Source organism: Lytechinus pictus, chromosome 8, assembly GCF_037042905.1.
Source record: "Lytechinus pictus isolate F3 Inbred chromosome 8, Lp3.0, whole genome shotgun sequence".
Lineage (NCBI taxonomy): Eukaryota > Metazoa > Echinodermata > Echinoidea > Temnopleuroida > Toxopneustidae > Lytechinus > Lytechinus pictus.
This window is the reverse complement of record NC_087252.1, coordinates 10,875,157-10,892,714: the sequence shown is the minus strand read 5'-3', so window position 1 is coordinate 10,892,714 and position 17,558 is coordinate 10,875,157. Positions and strand designations below refer to the sequence as shown.

At 40.2% G+C, this 17,558-nt stretch overlaps 1 protein-coding gene across 2 annotated transcripts in view; it reads left to right on the top strand.

Moving 5' to 3' along the window:
• LOC129267226 (uncharacterized) overlaps positions 1 to 17,558 on the top strand; it is a 171,341-nt gene that overhangs the window by 94,952 nt on the left and 58,831 nt on the right. For both annotated transcript variants that reach the window (XM_064103566.1, XM_064103565.1), the window contains 21 exons: positions 481 to 738; positions 1,217 to 1,345; positions 1,667 to 1,922; positions 2,895 to 3,109; positions 3,682 to 3,915; positions 4,709 to 4,960; positions 5,619 to 5,753; positions 6,648 to 6,797; positions 7,362 to 7,538; positions 8,458 to 8,625; positions 9,250 to 9,360; positions 9,810 to 9,995; positions 10,556 to 10,771; positions 11,295 to 11,576; positions 12,419 to 12,658; positions 13,345 to 13,611; positions 14,185 to 14,364; positions 14,715 to 14,822; positions 15,547 to 15,816; positions 16,211 to 16,414; positions 16,909 to 17,208. In XM_064103566.1, coding sequence (XP_063959636.1) covers positions 481 to 738; positions 1,217 to 1,345; positions 1,667 to 1,922; positions 2,895 to 3,109; positions 3,682 to 3,915; positions 4,709 to 4,960; positions 5,619 to 5,753; positions 6,648 to 6,797; positions 7,362 to 7,538; positions 8,458 to 8,625; positions 9,250 to 9,360; positions 9,810 to 9,995; positions 10,556 to 10,771; positions 11,295 to 11,576; positions 12,419 to 12,658; positions 13,345 to 13,611; positions 14,185 to 14,364; positions 14,715 to 14,822; positions 15,547 to 15,816; positions 16,211 to 16,414; positions 16,909 to 17,208 — 4,338 coding nt within the window. The remainder of the gene's footprint in view (positions 1 to 480; positions 739 to 1,216; positions 1,346 to 1,666; positions 1,923 to 2,894; positions 3,110 to 3,681; positions 3,916 to 4,708; positions 4,961 to 5,618; positions 5,754 to 6,647; positions 6,798 to 7,361; positions 7,539 to 8,457; positions 8,626 to 9,249; positions 9,361 to 9,809; positions 9,996 to 10,555; positions 10,772 to 11,294; positions 11,577 to 12,418; positions 12,659 to 13,344; positions 13,612 to 14,184; positions 14,365 to 14,714; positions 14,823 to 15,546; positions 15,817 to 16,210; positions 16,415 to 16,908; positions 17,209 to 17,558) is intronic.

The window sequence follows — 17,558 nt, the reverse complement described above, 5'->3', positions numbered from 1 at the left end:
CATGTAAATATAAATCAGTGGAGGGAACAAATTTGACTGCCTTTGTTGTCCTGATCAATTATGTAAGTTAGTGCTAAACTCCTTTTTTTTCTTTCATAAAAAATGTTTATTCAAAATCAAACACGAAAGCAATTCAATTTACAGAAAAATCATGAAGCGAACATGTTTACAACAACTGTACATGCGTACTATTATCTAATGATAAAACAAAATTATGATGTTTTTGACTGAGAATCCTTTCAATTTCACAGTAGCGTTTCAATACGTTCTTAAAAGAGCTAAAACACAACCGATCACCCTTACAACGTGTCGAAAAAATAAAATAGTTAGCGTAAAGAATATAACAGTTTACAGTAGAGTATTGAGTGTCAGGGCAACCAAACAAAAATAAATTCTTATTCAAATAACTCACCCCTATTCAAGCAGTTGAAAAAAAAAGTGAAAAATCTAACCACCCGTCATTTGCTTTGTCCTCTACAGCTGATGGTCTTAGTGAGACTTCGGGTAACTGCAGCGCCGGATGGTACTGCACTGGAGGATCGTACATGGCTGAACCCCTGCAATCGGACAACGCCACTGACCTGTCCGAGTGCTCTTGCCCGCTGACCAACTACACTGGGGGCAAGTGTTGGCCAGGGACGTATTGTCCCAGCGGAAGCTACTACCCTGTGCCCTGTGATCCAGGATCGTTCTGCATGGACTATGGATTAGCAGAGCCTCAAGATCTCTGTGATGCAGGTAATTGTTGGGCCACTCCTATTTCTAGAGTGGAATTGCCATTCTATATGTTTATGTGGAAGACTGGGCTTGTCTATTAACTATTTAAGGTTGTACTATAGATTAGCAGAGCCCAGAGATCTTTGTGATGCAGGTAATTGTTGGGCCACCCATATTTCTAGAGTAGAATGGCCATTAGCTCTATATGGGTATGGTGAAGACTGGGCTCAACCGTTAACCATGTAGGGTTAGACTGTTAAAGGTAAGCCTGGAGATCTTTCAGATGCATGTAATAGTTGTATCCTTCCTTTATTCTTGAGTGCAATTGCCATTAGGTCTATATTGGTATGTGGAAGATTGGGCTAGTTCATTTTACATTTAGGGTGGGGCTAATAGACTATCGGAGCCACAGGATCTCTTTGATGCTGGGAATTCTTGGATCTCCCCTATTTTCAAAGTAGTTTGGTCCTTTACTAATCACTTCCTTTCTCTGCTACAGGTTTCTTCTGCAATGGCAGTGCATCCCAGCCTGATCCTGACTATGGCATCTGTCCAGCTGGATACTACTGTGTCCAGGGTTCACCCACACCGACACCTTGTCCCGCAGGAACTTTCTCCAACACAACACGTAAGTCCTGATAAACTTAATCACATAAGATGCTCTTGAGATTGTGTGTATCATTTCATGATCTTGTACTAGTATTCATGGGAGCACTTACGTGTCATGATCCTGTGAAGACTTGCTTTCATGTAAAGATCCTTTTCGACTATGTTATCCAGTTGGCTGCAGTAGGGCAGGTGATCGTACATTTACAATTTCTGCAGCAAAATAAAGGAATTGGCTCTGCATTATTGTCAGATTTGAAATCTCCTCTGAGAGGTTTCAGCAAACATCGAAACACTTATACAAGTCTATCACCTTTGCTTTTTAATTTGTTTCCTCAAACAGAGAACACTGAGCGTGCCAACTGTCTAGACTGCATACCCGGCATGTACTGTGCAGGCAACGCGTTGACCGCCCCATCGGACGAATGTGACCGAGGCTACTACTGTCCAGCCGGTCAAGACACGGCCGCACCCGAAGAGTACAACTGTACCATCGGTCACTTCTGTATCCAGGGAAGCCCTGCCCCTGATCCGTGTCCGTCTGGAGAGTACCAGGATGAAGAGGGGGCGTGGGAGTGCAAGGAATGTAATCAAGGATAGTAAGTTGTTGACACCTCTTAAGCCCGGCTCACACTATGCGATTTGTTGCGATCCGAATGTCAAAGAAACTGTGATAACATTTGATATGGACATTCCAACTAATAAAATTTTACGGATAAGAGTTCAAAATAGTGGTAGGACTACTGAAATTGGAATTCAGTCCAGTTCGAACTTTCTTGAATGAATTAAAACAAATTCAAATCCAAATCGTAATGACGTCATCATCGGCTGCGACTTGAAGCCGATTTGGACTTTGCTCCGACCACAGGTTCTGCCGCAAAGTAAAAATATGATTTTAGTATTCCTAACATTATGCCAAACGTTGAATGAACTAATTCTACTTCTTGGAACTTTCATATTTAATGCAAAATGCGATTTCTTGAAAAAGTGTTTCGCAACGAATCGCATAGTGTGAGCCGGCCATTAGAGTCAAAGGCTCATTTGGAGAAACCGCTTTTGCAAATCAGGTTTTAACCTGCAATCTATGCTCTAGCAAATCTCACATGATGAGGTAATGTCTATGTCAAGCTTCTGAAGGACTTGGGGTGTGTCTAACAATTCTTAAACTACAGCAGCAGTAGCAATTTACACATGCAAGGAACAATGCTTCCGGCTACCATTTCCTGTATGGGGATTAATTTGTAAAGTTACAAAGGACAAATAACTGAAATACAGCGAACCAAATGTATTATACAAAAATTATTATATATAATTGTGAACGTGTGAATATTTTGGAACTGGTGTGTGTTTCATAAAGCTGTTTGTAAATTACTACCAACTTTATGAACGACTAGTGATCCTTTCTTGTGGGGAAAGATACACACCAGATTTTCATCGGTGTTTATTTTAGTTTCTTAGAAAGGGTCACCATTAGTTAAGGTGCTCATACATGTAAGTTACGAACAGCTTTATGAAACACCAACCTGATTATTCTTTATTTTCTATTCTTTCACCTTCTTCCATAATCCCAGTTACTGTGATGCAAACGAGGCAGCAACCTTCTATGGTGTAGCCTCCCACGGTGTGGTCAACCCGACAGTGTGCCCGACAGGTTCCTATTGCCCAGCGGGTACCGAGTCAGCCACCCAGTTCCTCTGCCCCTACGGTACCTTCAGCAACAGAACCCAGCGGGATAGTGCGGACGATTGCCAGTCCTGTCCTGGAGGGACTTACTGTGATGATCTAGGTAGGTCCAGACATGCCTTAGACGTGAGACTCCTGCCGTAGGGAATCTGGCTCATCTCCCGAAATCTCTTTTCTCATGCCTATTTCACAGCCTATCCACATAAAGAAGACCCTAAGTTTGGTTTCCTTTTAATAATTTTCCACATTGAAACATGTTTTGCAGGAACTGTCAATAAAGCACACTCGCTCATAAAGATATCCTTTCTTGTCTCGCTTGGGTGTGTAAATAATCAAAATGTTATTCAATCACCTTTGCATTGATATTATAGACCTGCAGTAAAATTGTGATACAATCAAGTCACATGAATTCCTTCTCTACAATTCCACCCGCCGATTCAAGCCAGCCTTCTCTCATCTTTCTAACTACTCAAGCGTCTCACCTTTTTGATAATTAACAGTCTTTTAAGGACTACATCCATTCTAGAAAAAAATATTACCTTCTAACTTTCCATTCTCTTGCCGCTCCATTTCACTTCGAATTCTATCCACTTTTCTTAGTCTTTCTAGGACTCACCTAATGGTGTACCAATACCTCACATAACCTCTCTTCCATGTATCTGTGTGCCTATACAGGCTTGACCGAATACAAGGATCTTTGTGATGCTGGCTTCGTCTGTGTTTCTGGTGCAAACAACTCCCATCCCACTGACGGGGAGACCGGTTACGAGTGCCTGCCAGGATACTACTGTCCAAAGGGTTCAGACCAGGGAATAAAGTGTCCTCAGGGAACGTTCAGTAACGAGACAGGACTGGAAAACGTCACTGAGTGTGAACTGTGCACACCAGGGTATTACTGCTTGACTGAAGGTAGGAATACATTTCTCCAATGTGAACACTGCTCATTAGATGAATATTGTGTGGCTGTATACAGCATGTAAAATATGCACATCACTTTTATATGCATAAATATGTACAAGTTGTTTTTTTATAATGATTTTGTCATCAAAGACTAGATTATATCTTGTTATTTGTCTTTTCAAAGCACTGAATAGAGCTTGAAGAGTTGCAGGGAGTAATACATTCAAAATGCAGCCTTTAAACTCATGATTTATTGTCATACATTTTACTATCATAGATCTAGATCTACATGTAGTAATACTGGTCATTGAGGAAAATAATGTGAAATAGTGAAAACCAGTTAAAATTCAATACCCTGTATATTGCCATTACTGATAATCATGTTGAACAAATCTATTGCCCAGGAAAAGACTGGTTAAAGTGATCATTTCACTTTGCTCTGAACACTGAATTCACAGTGCAGCTGACAATAGTGTGTGCATAGGAGATGCACACAGCAGAAGGCAGTCAACACAGCTAAAATACTTTTCGAATTTGGGTAAACTGGGCAGGAACTGAATGCATCTTACAGGCTAATTAGGCTAATAAATTGCTACTTGTGTCTAAATTTTTTTCATTCTACATAGGCTGTTTTGCGTTTTTTGAGGACAAATACAGGCACTCATACACACGTTTCATCTTACTTTGAGAATTTTTTAATTCAGATGCTTACAAAATGAAACAATCCCTTTAATTGATAAAATCATTTGGTTAAATGGGGTGATAAATCACATTTGTCCTTTGCTCTGCTTCATTCCCCTAGGACTGACTACTCCTACTGCCAAGTGCCAGGAGGGTCACTACTGCACCCTGGGTGCCATCAACCCCAACCCGTCCGGGGAGAGCTACGGTGACGACTGCCCGGCTGGATCCTACTGCCCCGAGGGTAGCCCCGCTCCAGAGAACTGTCCAGCGGGTACCTACAATCCCCTGTCCAACCAGGCCAACTTGACCGACTGCTTGGACTGTCCAGGTGGAAAGTATTGCGGGGAACAAGGCATGACCAACTATACAGGTGAGTATGTTACCATCTCCATGAACACAAGTACAGTAGTATTACAGTAATGTTATCGGTGCACATCAGGAAGAGATCGGGGCAGACTATTTCCTGGTGCCAAGTTGACAATGTTTCCCCACAAAAACTTGATTGAAGTTGATGATATCTGTGCATTAGAAGTGAATTCACTCTACCTGAGTTTGTTTGTTTGTTTTATTTTGCACCTTGCATTGCAAGAAATAAATTGACAGAATATAATGTTACATTGGTAATAATACTACACAGTAGGGACTAAAGCATGAACAAAAAAAATGTTTGAAGTGCAGAGTCCCTTAAATAACATGACTCAAAATAAGCATTAATAAGAACCACAACCAAAAATATATTCTTTCCTGATGTGAACCTGTTTAGTTTGGAGATATGAAATCATCTGGTCAAAATTTTACTTGCCCGGCACAATATGTTACTTGTCCCGGGCAAGCACTAGTTCGAGTCCAGGATATTGTGAAAATTTACTTAATTTTCAAGTGTTTCTCATGAAGTATTTGGTTGCTTGAAATACATGTATGTCATTTGTGTACTTAGCTATAAACTTTGTTGTAGATTGGATTGCATGTGCAAGATTGTCAAGAAGAGTTACCCATTTAACCTGTCACGTGACACTTGACCTTATCAGGTGACTGCGATGCCGGTTTCTACTGTTTGGGCGGCGCCGATGATGCCACGCCCATGGACGGTGAAACGGGCGATGTCTGTCCACCGGGAGCATTCTGTGTCCAGGGAAGCAGCATCTATGAACCTTGTGCAGATGGTGAGTAAATGTGTTTATTTTGACTATAGATATCTCAAAGTAAGTTTGAACAGAATCCAATGAAATTACAACCAAAGTGTTTCTATGTATAAATTAAAAATATGTGCCAAATAGCTCTGGAAGAATGTGGGTAATTGCTGAGAAAGGAGCAAAATCAGCATGGAATATCATCAAATGTCGGGTATTTTTCGAAGCAATATTAACACACTGTCCCACATATGCTTTTCTGTGTTATTGATCATCAGAATTATCACTTTTTAGCTAAGATTTCATGATTTTACAACGATAAGTTTGCATTAATGTACCACAGCTGGATGTATGATTATATTTTGACAATTAATCTTGATTTAAAGACTCTCTCATGAAATATTTGTTTGCTGCAACTACTGTATTTTACCTTTATAGCCCCATTCTAGCAGAAAGCACATGGGTATTATTGGTCTTGGTAAATTCCCCAGACTTGAATATTACTATTCCAATTCATTACTAGGTTGTTTAAATGATTATGCCCTGAAATAGCTACATGTATGATGTTTAGGCTATAAGATACTGTGTGTTTTATTGGATAAATGATAATTATAATGATAAAACAATAAATTCTTGTAACATCAATTCTTTTCCCATGAGAATGTTCAAAGCTCTTTGAAAAAAACCTCCAAAGGATGGAAATGAAAATAGGGTGTTGGTCATTCAAATTCAAAATTCATTTATTTCACATCTCTAAAAACATATAAGACATGCTCTCACCCAAGTGTAATTAAATGAATACAATATTGTAGCTCTATGTATAGTGTAATATGTTTGTACAGTCAGTTATTCAATATTTGCAGTATGTTGTCTTGAATTGGTACCTTATACCTTCTTTTCCACTCTTTCTTTTTCTTTCTCTCTCAGGTGACTACATGAACCACACCCAAGCCGACGCCTGCTACACCTGTCCTGCCCGTTACTACTGCTACTCCAACAAGATCAATCCGTTGCCGTGCCCCATGGGTAACTTCTGTCCCCTCGGAACAGCTCTGCCTGATGATCTTTGCCCTATTGGTAAGTTGATGCATGGTCAATGATGATGAAGGTGATGATGATGGTGGTGATGATGATGATGATGTTGATGGTGATGATGTTAAAAATGATTATGATGGTGATTATGATGATAAAAATAACAAAGATGATGATGACCATGATGATGATGATGATGGTGATGATGGTGATGATGATGATGATGGTGATGATAGTGATGATGATGATGGTGATGATGGTGATGATGATGGTAATGATGATGATGATGGTGATGATAGTGATGATGATGATGGTGATGATGGTGATGATGATGGTAATGATGATGATGATGGTGATGATTATTATGATGATGGTGATATTGTTGATTATGATAGTGATTACATGTAGTTTTAACTCATTATTCCATATGAAATTAAACACCACCATTTAAACAGGGGTGTGAAAGTCGTAGCAAACATGAGACTTGTCATTTTCCAGACAAGACTTGTTTCAAAACCTCATTATCAATGTATTTTATTAATACATTTTGAAGCTTGTGATAGGAAATCAAGTGGTAACATATGCACTAAACAATGTTATAATGCCCAGGAACCTATGGCCCGGTAGAGGAGCTAGCTACAGCCGATGAGTGCACCCAGTGTGACCCCGGATACTACTGCGATACTCCTGGTCAGGTCAATGTGACAGGCCCCTGTGCCCCTGGCTATTACTGTGAGATCGGTGTGAACACGCCTGCCCCCAACAGCAATAACACTGGAGTTGGAGGTATGTTTACACTCCATTGGAGTCTGTGATAAGTGTGTTTACTAATCAGGGAATAATTTTCCTGGTATCGCATCGCAATTTGCTCCACATTTTTGAAAGACGGCTATGCATAAAGTCTTTTGTATGGCATATTTTCACATAGGACAGTACATTACTTTAGTTGAGAGCTTTTCTCTTATGACCAAAAATGCTGTTCAATATGTCAAGCAAAATTATTCCCTGCTAATATATAAGGATGTATAATATATTGTTTATCACTACTACACTCAAGAGTCAGGTCAATGTGACTGAAACATGTGTGCAAGGATAGTACTGTGAGGACAGTGTTATTAACACTCTCCCCACATTTAATCTTGTGTTCTGACTGAGTTGATGGTTATATTTTACAAGCCTTACTTTCAGTAAGTTTCCTCATTTTTACCTATTCAATAAGCAATTGAAAACACTCATATTAGTCTTAACTCTAAAGGCGCTATAATACAAATAATGCACGTAAGCGCGTGCATGCCATACGATGTGCGAGAAGAGCCAATTGATATACCGCACCGAGGTCCGAGTGCGGTATATGCATTTTGCGAGCCGAGCGCAGAGTTCGTTATTAAGGTCCTCTATGCACAAGAATGCATGTATTCTGTGTTTTATGCAACCCCCCCTCACCCATGTTACTGAGTTGCCCCGAATGCTATATTTGATGTAAATTCTAGATAATTCTAGATAATTTCAGAACTTGCACTATCCTGCACTCTGACGTCACGAGTGCAGGATAGTGCATTTTGTATGACGACAGAGTGCAGGATAGTGCATTTTGGATGCAATAGTGCAATTTGCTGAATATCATGTGATCCGATTTGGACTAATCAGATTACATAACATTCTTGGGAGTTGTATAAATTCGATTATTATCTTTTGATTTTCTTAGGACCATGTCAAGAGGGAACGTACTGTCCTGGAGCTACTCCTGAACCCATCCCATGTGAGGCTGGAACCTATAACTCACTCACCACCAAGGCTGCGTGCCTTGATTGTGAGCAGGGCTACTACTGTGTAGCCAACTCAACCACCTACATGGATGCACCATGCCCTAAAGGTAAGGATATAAATTAGCACCATAAAATAGTTTCTGTGCTGTAACAGGGGAAAAGAAAATTAGGTTGGTGGGTGTTTTTTGTACATGCGATGTATAACATGACAGTTTGACCCTATGGCCCGTATTCTGAACTCGGGTTTAACTTAAACTCAGGTTTAATGTTGTGGTTTAAGTATGGATAGCCAATTGTTACATAAATCACTATCAGTAGAGATATCATATTTCAGCTCATTTGGCTCTCAAATCATTTATAATAGTCTATGTCTATGAAGTATAAATAGATGATTGTCTTCACCATCGATGAATCGGTAAATAGCACAGTAAACATAAGAAACAACTTAATACTTAAATACTTAAATTTTGACACTTTTGGCTTCCCATAATTTTAGCACAGAGTTAGACCATGGTCTAAGTTAAACCTGACTTCAGAATACGGGCCTATGAGTGTTACACCAAGTGATGGTTGGACCAAATGGTTGTTAGACCGAATTAATAGTAGACCAAGTGGGTTTAGCCATTTTACAATCTGAGAATTGAACCATCAGCTAGTTGACGATGTGCTAGTAGACCGAGTGTACCCAAACCACAATATTTTACCATCCAACATATTTTGTCTCTTTATAGGATATTACTGCCCGACTGGAACAGAATACTCTACCCAGTACCCATGCCCTGCAGGGAATTTCAACAACAGAACTAGGGGAGATGATGTCTATGATTGTATGCCTTGTACAGGTCAGTGTTCAACTAATTGCCACTTTATATTACATATTCCAGTAGTCTTATTACATGTAACTTCCCTGTAAATAGTTTACGGTACACCATGTATAAAGTCCTGGAAAGGACTAAGAGAAAGTGGTTAGATGTAGAAGTGAGATGGATGGGCGAGAAAGTGGAGATTAGAAAGTTGAGCTCTCTTTCGGAAATGAGTGTAATTCTTAAAAGGACTGTAATCCAGAAAGAGTAGAAAAGCTTGAGTGGTAGGCAAGATGAGAGGCTTGAGATTGGAGGTGAGAGAGGCTTGAGAAGATGAGAGAAAGCTGGCTTGAGTCATTGAGCAGAGTTGTAGAACAGGAGCAGATGAGAAGACTCCACGTTTCTGGCAGGTTGTCATCAGCAGTGAAAAGATTTGTGAATGATTTGCTTGGTGAATGAATATCTTTCTCCCTCTCTTCCCTATGCAGCTGGCAAGTACTGTGAAGGTGACGGCAATGACGTCCCAACGGCTGACTGCTCACCAGGCTGGTACTGTACCCGTGGTGCCTATAGCAGCAAACCTCAACCTGAGGTCAACGAAACCCTCATATCAGACCTCATGATTGACTGCCCCATCTACGCACTCAACAACACTGGAGATATCTGCCCACCAGGTATGACCAAAGAAACTGTTTTTAATCCCTTGATAATTTTAGGAAATTTATTTCTCAAAGTGGTAAGTCTTTGTTCATGTATCTGTTAATTTCTAATGTATTTCCTTATTGTACACTTGAGATATCTGCCCATTAGACTTATAAAAGAAGTGGTTTTGATTAAAGTGACTCTTACTAATTAAGAGTGGCAAACAAACAAACAAAATGGATGCACCTTGGAAGAAGTCTTGCTTGGTAATCTTATTACCACTGTCCCACTTTGTTGATATTTTATGACACTTTAGGAAATTCAGTTGGTAAACTTGTAAGTCTTTGACTAAGTGAAATTATAATGTAATTTGTATATGTAGCAGTCCATTGGTCTGGAGGAGATTGCACAAATAATTAGCATCTAAGGAGCATTGGTTCGACTAGGCCAGATCAAATGCTATTACAGGTGTTTCAAAGTCAGATCTCAAACAGATTATGGAGTGTGCTCGTGACTTTATCCAGTTCTCCTAACTTTGAATGAACTGTTAGTGTAACCAGTTGTTATTCTTCCATTTTTTTCTGTTTTCTAGGTACGTACTGCCCTGAAGGTTCTGACCAACCGCTCCAGTGCCCTCCGGGTCAATACTGCGAGGACTATGCAAACCCCATCCCTGATGGTGACTGTGAGGCGGGCTACTTCTGTAACGGTAGTGCAGAGGTTCGCGATCCTGTAGCCTGCACTCCAGGGTACTACTGCCCAGAGGGAACGACCATCGAGGAGCCATGCCCACCAGGAACTTTCTCTCGTAAGTTAGAAGACTTGAAAAGATGGTTCGGTTCGAGTCCATCCTGCATTTGATTACAGAATCCTTTGTTGTGTGTAACAATGTCCCTTCCATTTCGTAGATGCAGGTTTTATTACAGTGGAGAACAGTCTGTTCCTCAGATAGGATGTTTTTAATAGAGTCCCTGTTTCAAATTGAGTCATCACCTTTGCATGTTAAGAACCCCTTCCACTATGTGTATGAGGAACTCTGGTGTAATGGTCCACCTGCACACTCAAATCAGCAGAATCAAGAGACCCAAAGGTCTCAGTGATTCCATTAGTTTTTCGCCTGTCAGGCACAGGTTTTGCCACACAATATGATAAAAACACTTAATCATCACTTTTTTTTAATTTCAGTTCTTGCAATACTTAGTTCATTGTTTTGCTTGTTAACCCCTTTTGTGATCTAGTCCACTAATACACTTATATCCTTGCCTTTAATAATCTCTGGACTCACATTTTAAGAAGTTACTATAAATGGCATTACTTTCATTCCCATACAGCATACACGATGAATGTGAACATCAGTGACTGCCTGCTGTGTACCGCCGGCATGTACTGCGAGAACTACGGCCTTCCAAGCCCCACGGCGGAATGCACTGCTGGCTACTACTGCCCAGGCGGCCAGAACACCTCCCAGCCCACTGACCTTGCCTGCAGTCCTGGTCACTTCTGTGAGCAGGGCAGCTGGAACCAGACCGGGTGTCCTTCAGGGTATTACCAACCTCACTGGAAGCAGAGTGATTGTGATATCTGCCCGGAGGGCTCTTACTGCAAGGCATTCGGTGAGTGATTTTTACTGACTAATTTGCTCTGAGCCTTTCCACAGGGAAACCTAGGATGGACTTCTAATCCTAGGCGACAACTGTGGTAAGATTTATTTGTATGTTGGGTCTTTTGCACTTGAGCAAGAGGCTTTACCAGGGCCTGCTTTTAGATGCAAGGAGTTGAGTAGCTTATAATGGTTTCATGAGATGCTCCTTAGCTAAACTCAACTTGTAAAGAATTATCTCAAACCATTTTTTTCAACAATGACTTTATTTCTGTACATTATCAAAGTTTCAAGGCATTTGGTGAGGTACCAGGATACTGTTTCATAGAGCATCTTGACAATGATCTTCCCTGACTCATTTGTTCTGAGCCAATCAGATGCAAGGATTTCAGTAGCTTATAACAGTTATCAGACACGATCAATATTTGTTTTACGAACTGATCCACAGCTAACTCGACTTGCAAAGAAAGATTGAAATACTTGAGGATGAAATCATTTTTTTGTGTGGACAAATAGATCATAAGAGCATCTTTTTTTAAATGAATCATGTAAATTTTCAAGATATATAAGCATTAGATAGATACCTGGTGGGTGTTTCATAAAGCTGTCCGAAAGTTAAGAGCGACTTTAAGAACGACTGCTGATCCTTTCTTACGCGCTAAATAATCACCAACATATAATGGTGAACGTCATTTACCACAAGAAAGGATCACCAGTCGTTCTTAAAGTCGCTCTTAACTTACAAACAGCTTTATGATATGGGCCCCTGGGAATGGCAAAATTTTTTTGGGGTGGGAAATATTCCTAAGAAATTGTGTTTTCGATACTTTATCACTGTTTTCTTACATGCATTAGGTGACTATGAGCTCCTGGATGCAGAGAACATCACAGAAACCGGCAACTTCAGCGGCCGTTACCGAAGCTACCGAGGCGTGGCTGTACCCACGATATGCCCCGGAGGATCGTACTGTCCCGAAGGCACGGAATTCGGTACCCAGTACCTGTGTCCTGCTGGAACATACAGCAACCAGACTGGTCTCTATAACTACACCCAATGTACTCCATGTGAACCTGGAATGTACTGCCCAGGAGAAGGTACCAAAAATTGTTTTAAAAAAGTAAAATAAGATATGCCTCGGTCAAATCCCATATTAAATCATCCTATAGTGGTTGAATAACATAGTTTAAAGGGTTTCTTTACTGTAATTTTTTTACAGCTTTCATGAGGTCAATATTAAATTACCCAACTCATCAAATTGGCAACAAATATTTCATTCATTTTCATTCTCAGAAAAAAATAGATATAAACGCAGTACAAAATTAAGTTTATAGAAGAAGAATAAATTAACAAAGGGTTGACAATTTGCCTTTCAAGCAGGAAGTATGGTGTTTCGGGATAGAGAAACTGCAAAGGTATCTTTTAAAAAATGCACTGTACCTTAATGGGTTAATAAAATGTAGATCCTAAGTTTTAAAATGATTTCAGATTGAACAAATGTAATAGGGGATAAGCCATATAACTGCATGATTCAGTATAGAAATATTTCAATAAGAATGAGATGCATATAACGATTTAGGTTGGAATATCACCAAGTAGCAAATCTGAAAACTTTGCAAGATATGATAAACATCGCAGCAGCTCAAACACAAATATTCATTTAAAAAGTGGTTTGTGCTTCATTTTAGATTTGATTTTAGTTGTATACGCATTGCAAACCAAGATTCAATAAATTTTTCCTTGTACGAAATTTGGGATTTTTTCCTTTTTGTTTTGACTTTAGGAAACACCATGCCATTTGACTACTGTGCCCCGGGCCACTTCTGTACTCAGGGCGCATCCAGTGCCACCCCTGTTGACGGAATCACAGGAGACGAGTGTCCTGTGGGACGCTACTGTGAGACTGGGAGCATCACCGGAGTGGGGTGCCCCAAGGGTACATTTAGTATCCAGACTGGTTTAATGGGTGCCGATCAATGCTGGAACTGTACGGCCGGTTACTACTGTGGCCGGACTGGATTGACCGCTGTCTCTGGACCTTGCTGGGCAGGTAAGGGTTGACTCAGAAAGCAAATCTATGTCAAAAATTTTGTTGAAAGTATCATGTATTTAGACAAGTTATCATGTCATTGTTTGGGTTTTTTCGGGGGGGGGGGGGAGTTGTTGACCTTTGGCGCATTGTAGAAAAATTCACTATGAAGCACAGGTTATCCAGCATGAGTTTACTTTTCATTTTTTTTCCCTCTTGGAAATGTGTGGCCTGTTAACAACAGATTTTGGGGGCATGATTTAGACATCTATTGTAAAATGTTGAAAAGCATGATAATGGATCATTTTCTGCACATTCAACTATCTCAATGGCGCTTGGACTAGTGAACTACCATCTGTGTTATGCAAGCATCATTTTATTTGTGTATAAATCTCCAGAAAAGACAGTTATCCCTGTCTAAAATGATATTTAAAAATCCATTAAGACATGAAAATTGCAAATTTTTATGTAATAGGTGTTGCAAGGGAAATCATTTTTGTGACCTATATAGAAAGGTGGCTCCTGTACAGCTGGTTTTTAAAGTATTACATTCATTTACATTAATTTCAATGATAAATTATTCTTTTACCATAGGTTACTATTGCTTGAGCTCTTCTGAGGAGATGGCCCCAGTGGGCAAGACGTACGGTGATGTGTGCACTCCAGGACACTACTGCCTCAACGGAACAGATATCCCAGAGCCTTGTCCTCCAGGAATGTTCCTGGACGTCGAAGGAGCGGATGAATTGGACGATTGCTTACCTTGCAGTGCAGGTTGGTGGTCTTACATGTAGATTCCCAATGTTTGCGATGATGGTGGCGTTGGTGATGAAGATGATTTTTATGATGAGGACAATGGTAATGATGATGATGATGATGATGATGATAGTGATGGTGGTGGTGGTGATGGTGGTAGTGATGATGCCAAAGATGTTGATGAGGATGGTGATGGGGATGATGGTGCTTAGAAACAGAATACTTCTAGACAAACAGCATTGTACAATATATTTAATCATTATTATTGTTTGTTACAGGCAAGTTGTGATTGTATGGTGCCACCTTAACTTGCAATAGCGGACATTACATGTATAAGGTTGTCTAATACTCCAATATTCCAATTTCAGGATCCTACTGCGAGACTCCCGGCAAGACCAACGTGACAGCTGAATGTTCTGAAGGCTTCTATTGCTCAGGTGGCTCTAATCGAAGCAATCCAATGGACGGCATCACAGGTAAATTTTCTTGATATCTGCTGAGATTTCATATTTTCACAAATTTGCGTGAAGGTTTAGATGAATGAACCAGGTGCCCGTTTCATAAAGAGTTGCAACTGTTTTGATTTTGCCATTATGGCAACTACCATGGTAACCTTGATTTTGATTGGCTGCTGAGCCCTGTTGCCATGGAAGTTACCATAATGGCAAAGTAACAACAGTTGTAAGTCTTTATGAAACGAGCCAAAGGGGCCGGTAACACAAAACTTAGCAATGATCGTAGAACATTTTTCTATGATTGATTCCATTGACTACAATGTACAATCAATCATAAAAATCAAGCGTATGATCAATCGCTAACCTTTGTGTTACGGGACCCAGATCTAGATCTGTGATGATATGGTGACAATTAATCTTCATTTTAAAGACACATGAGATATTTGTTTACTGGAACTACAGGTAATTATAATCAATAGGTGGTCTATTCATTTGATTATGTTCATATTAATGTTGTGATATTACATATTGATTTTTTGATCTGCTTAGATTTCATATTTTCACAAATGAACCAGATCAAGATCTATGATGACATGGTCACAATTAACCTTGATTTTAAAGATTTTCTCATGAAATATTTTGTTTACTGCAATTACAGGTCATTATCTTCAGTAGGTGGTCTATTCATTTGATTCAGTTCATATTATTAATTTTGCAATATTACATTTTTTTTCTTTTAAAACAGGCGACATATGCCCTGCTGGTTACTACTGCGAGCTCGGATCTGTAGCCCCAGTCCCTTGCCCCAACGGAACCTACGTCAACCACACCGGAGCGGCTGCATGCTACGTCTGCCCGTCTGGCCGACAGTGTATCCATGGCGACACAGCTGACCTTTGCCCTCAGGGCTACTATTGCCCCGAGGGGACCGGCTATGATGTCATTGCTTGCCCGGCAGGTTACTTCGGGAATAGCAGCGGTTTGGCCAGAGAATCAGAGTGTTCTCCTTGTACAGGTGAGTGACATATTTTCTGATACCTTCTCAGGAATGTCTACTTCTTGTGTATTTAGTTTTTTTTTTGTTTTTTTATTATTCATGAATAAGCATGAATACATGAAATGCCTGCATTGTTACTAGCATAGTTTTTATACATGCATTATTTGTTTTATAAAAATGGGTTGGCAGGATGACTTTGTAGCTTTTACACGCTATGGAGACAATGCTGCACCCAAAAAGCAGTGCTGAATCTATAAATGCACAGCTAGAAGGTTTGTGTAATTAAAGCATGAACACTTTGATACGCCCTCTGCATTGGTTACATCCATGAACCCAATTTATGAATACTTTGTGCTCTATAAGAGACGTACTTTAGTGTTTATTACTAATTCTCCACCCCCGTTTCACCTAGGCGGATATTACTGCAGCACTCCTGGTCTTGGTCGGGAAGATGGCCAGTGCACACAAGGATTCTACTGTGAATACGGAGTCGATGTTGCCACGCCCTCTAGTAGTCATACTGGAGTGGGCGGAGTCTGCCCCGAGGGGAGCTACTGCCCGACAGGATCAATACGACCATTGGAATGTGATGCTGGCACCTATACAAGTAGCCCACGTAAGGAATTTTGTGCCCTGTGCTATTTTTGCTTTCATTCAATGGTCCCTGTTCTTTGCTTTGAAATCTAGTAGGTTTTGTCATGTCAAGGGAAACAATGTATGAAAGAAAAAGTCTGTGACTTTCACTGAAAATTTGATCTTTTCATATCATTATTTCACGGATTCTGGATATCAATAATGTGCTGAAATCCTATACTTTCATCAATTACAGAACAATCTACATGTGACCCCTCTATAGCCAGCTCCTACTGTTAAGATATGAAAACTGGAAAGATCTTTGCCTATCATCATTTCACATACTCTCTACATCATTAGCATTCACTGAAATCTGATATTTTCTTGATTTACAGAACAATTAACTTGCGACCCCTCTATAACCAGCTACTACAGTTAAGAAATGAAAGCATAAAAAAACATTTTTGTATGTCATTATATCACAAACTCTCTACATCATTAGCATGCTCTGAAATCAAATATTTTCTTGATTCACAGAACAATCAACATGCGACCCGTGCATAGCCGGCTACTACTGCCCCTCGAACACCAGCGACCCCACCATGTACCCCTGCCCTGAGGGCCACTACTGCCCCCTTGGTACGGCCTACGACATCCAGTACCCATGCCCCGAAGGGACCTACAACGGCCTTGTGATGCAACAGAATAGCACTTCCTGTGACCTTTGCCCTCCGGGGATGTACTGCCAGGGCGAGGGGCTGCCGATGCCGACGGGTAACTGCTCGGCCGGCTGGTTTTGCACAGGAGGATCGGCTAGCTCCATGCCCCTACCACCAGGTCTGTGCTCCTTTTCAAGTATTTAAACAGATGGTTTGGTTTTGTTGGTCTATTAGCAGTTGTCCTACTTTCTCAAATTGTCTGATGGCACATTGGCTAGACTTGTTTTGTCTTCTATAAATTTGGTCTAATTAACAATTTAGTCTATCACTTAGTCACGTATGAACTTAGTCTAAATATCATCTAGTCTAATACCAAGATGGCCTACTTTCCAATTCGTCTCCTATTTTTATTGTACTTTTTCACATGAAAATTTAGTTAATAAGCAGTTCTTCTAATCATTTAGACTAAATTTTGCTTGGATCTCACTGCTAGTTCTACTGAATGATCCTTATTCTATCTTGTGCTTG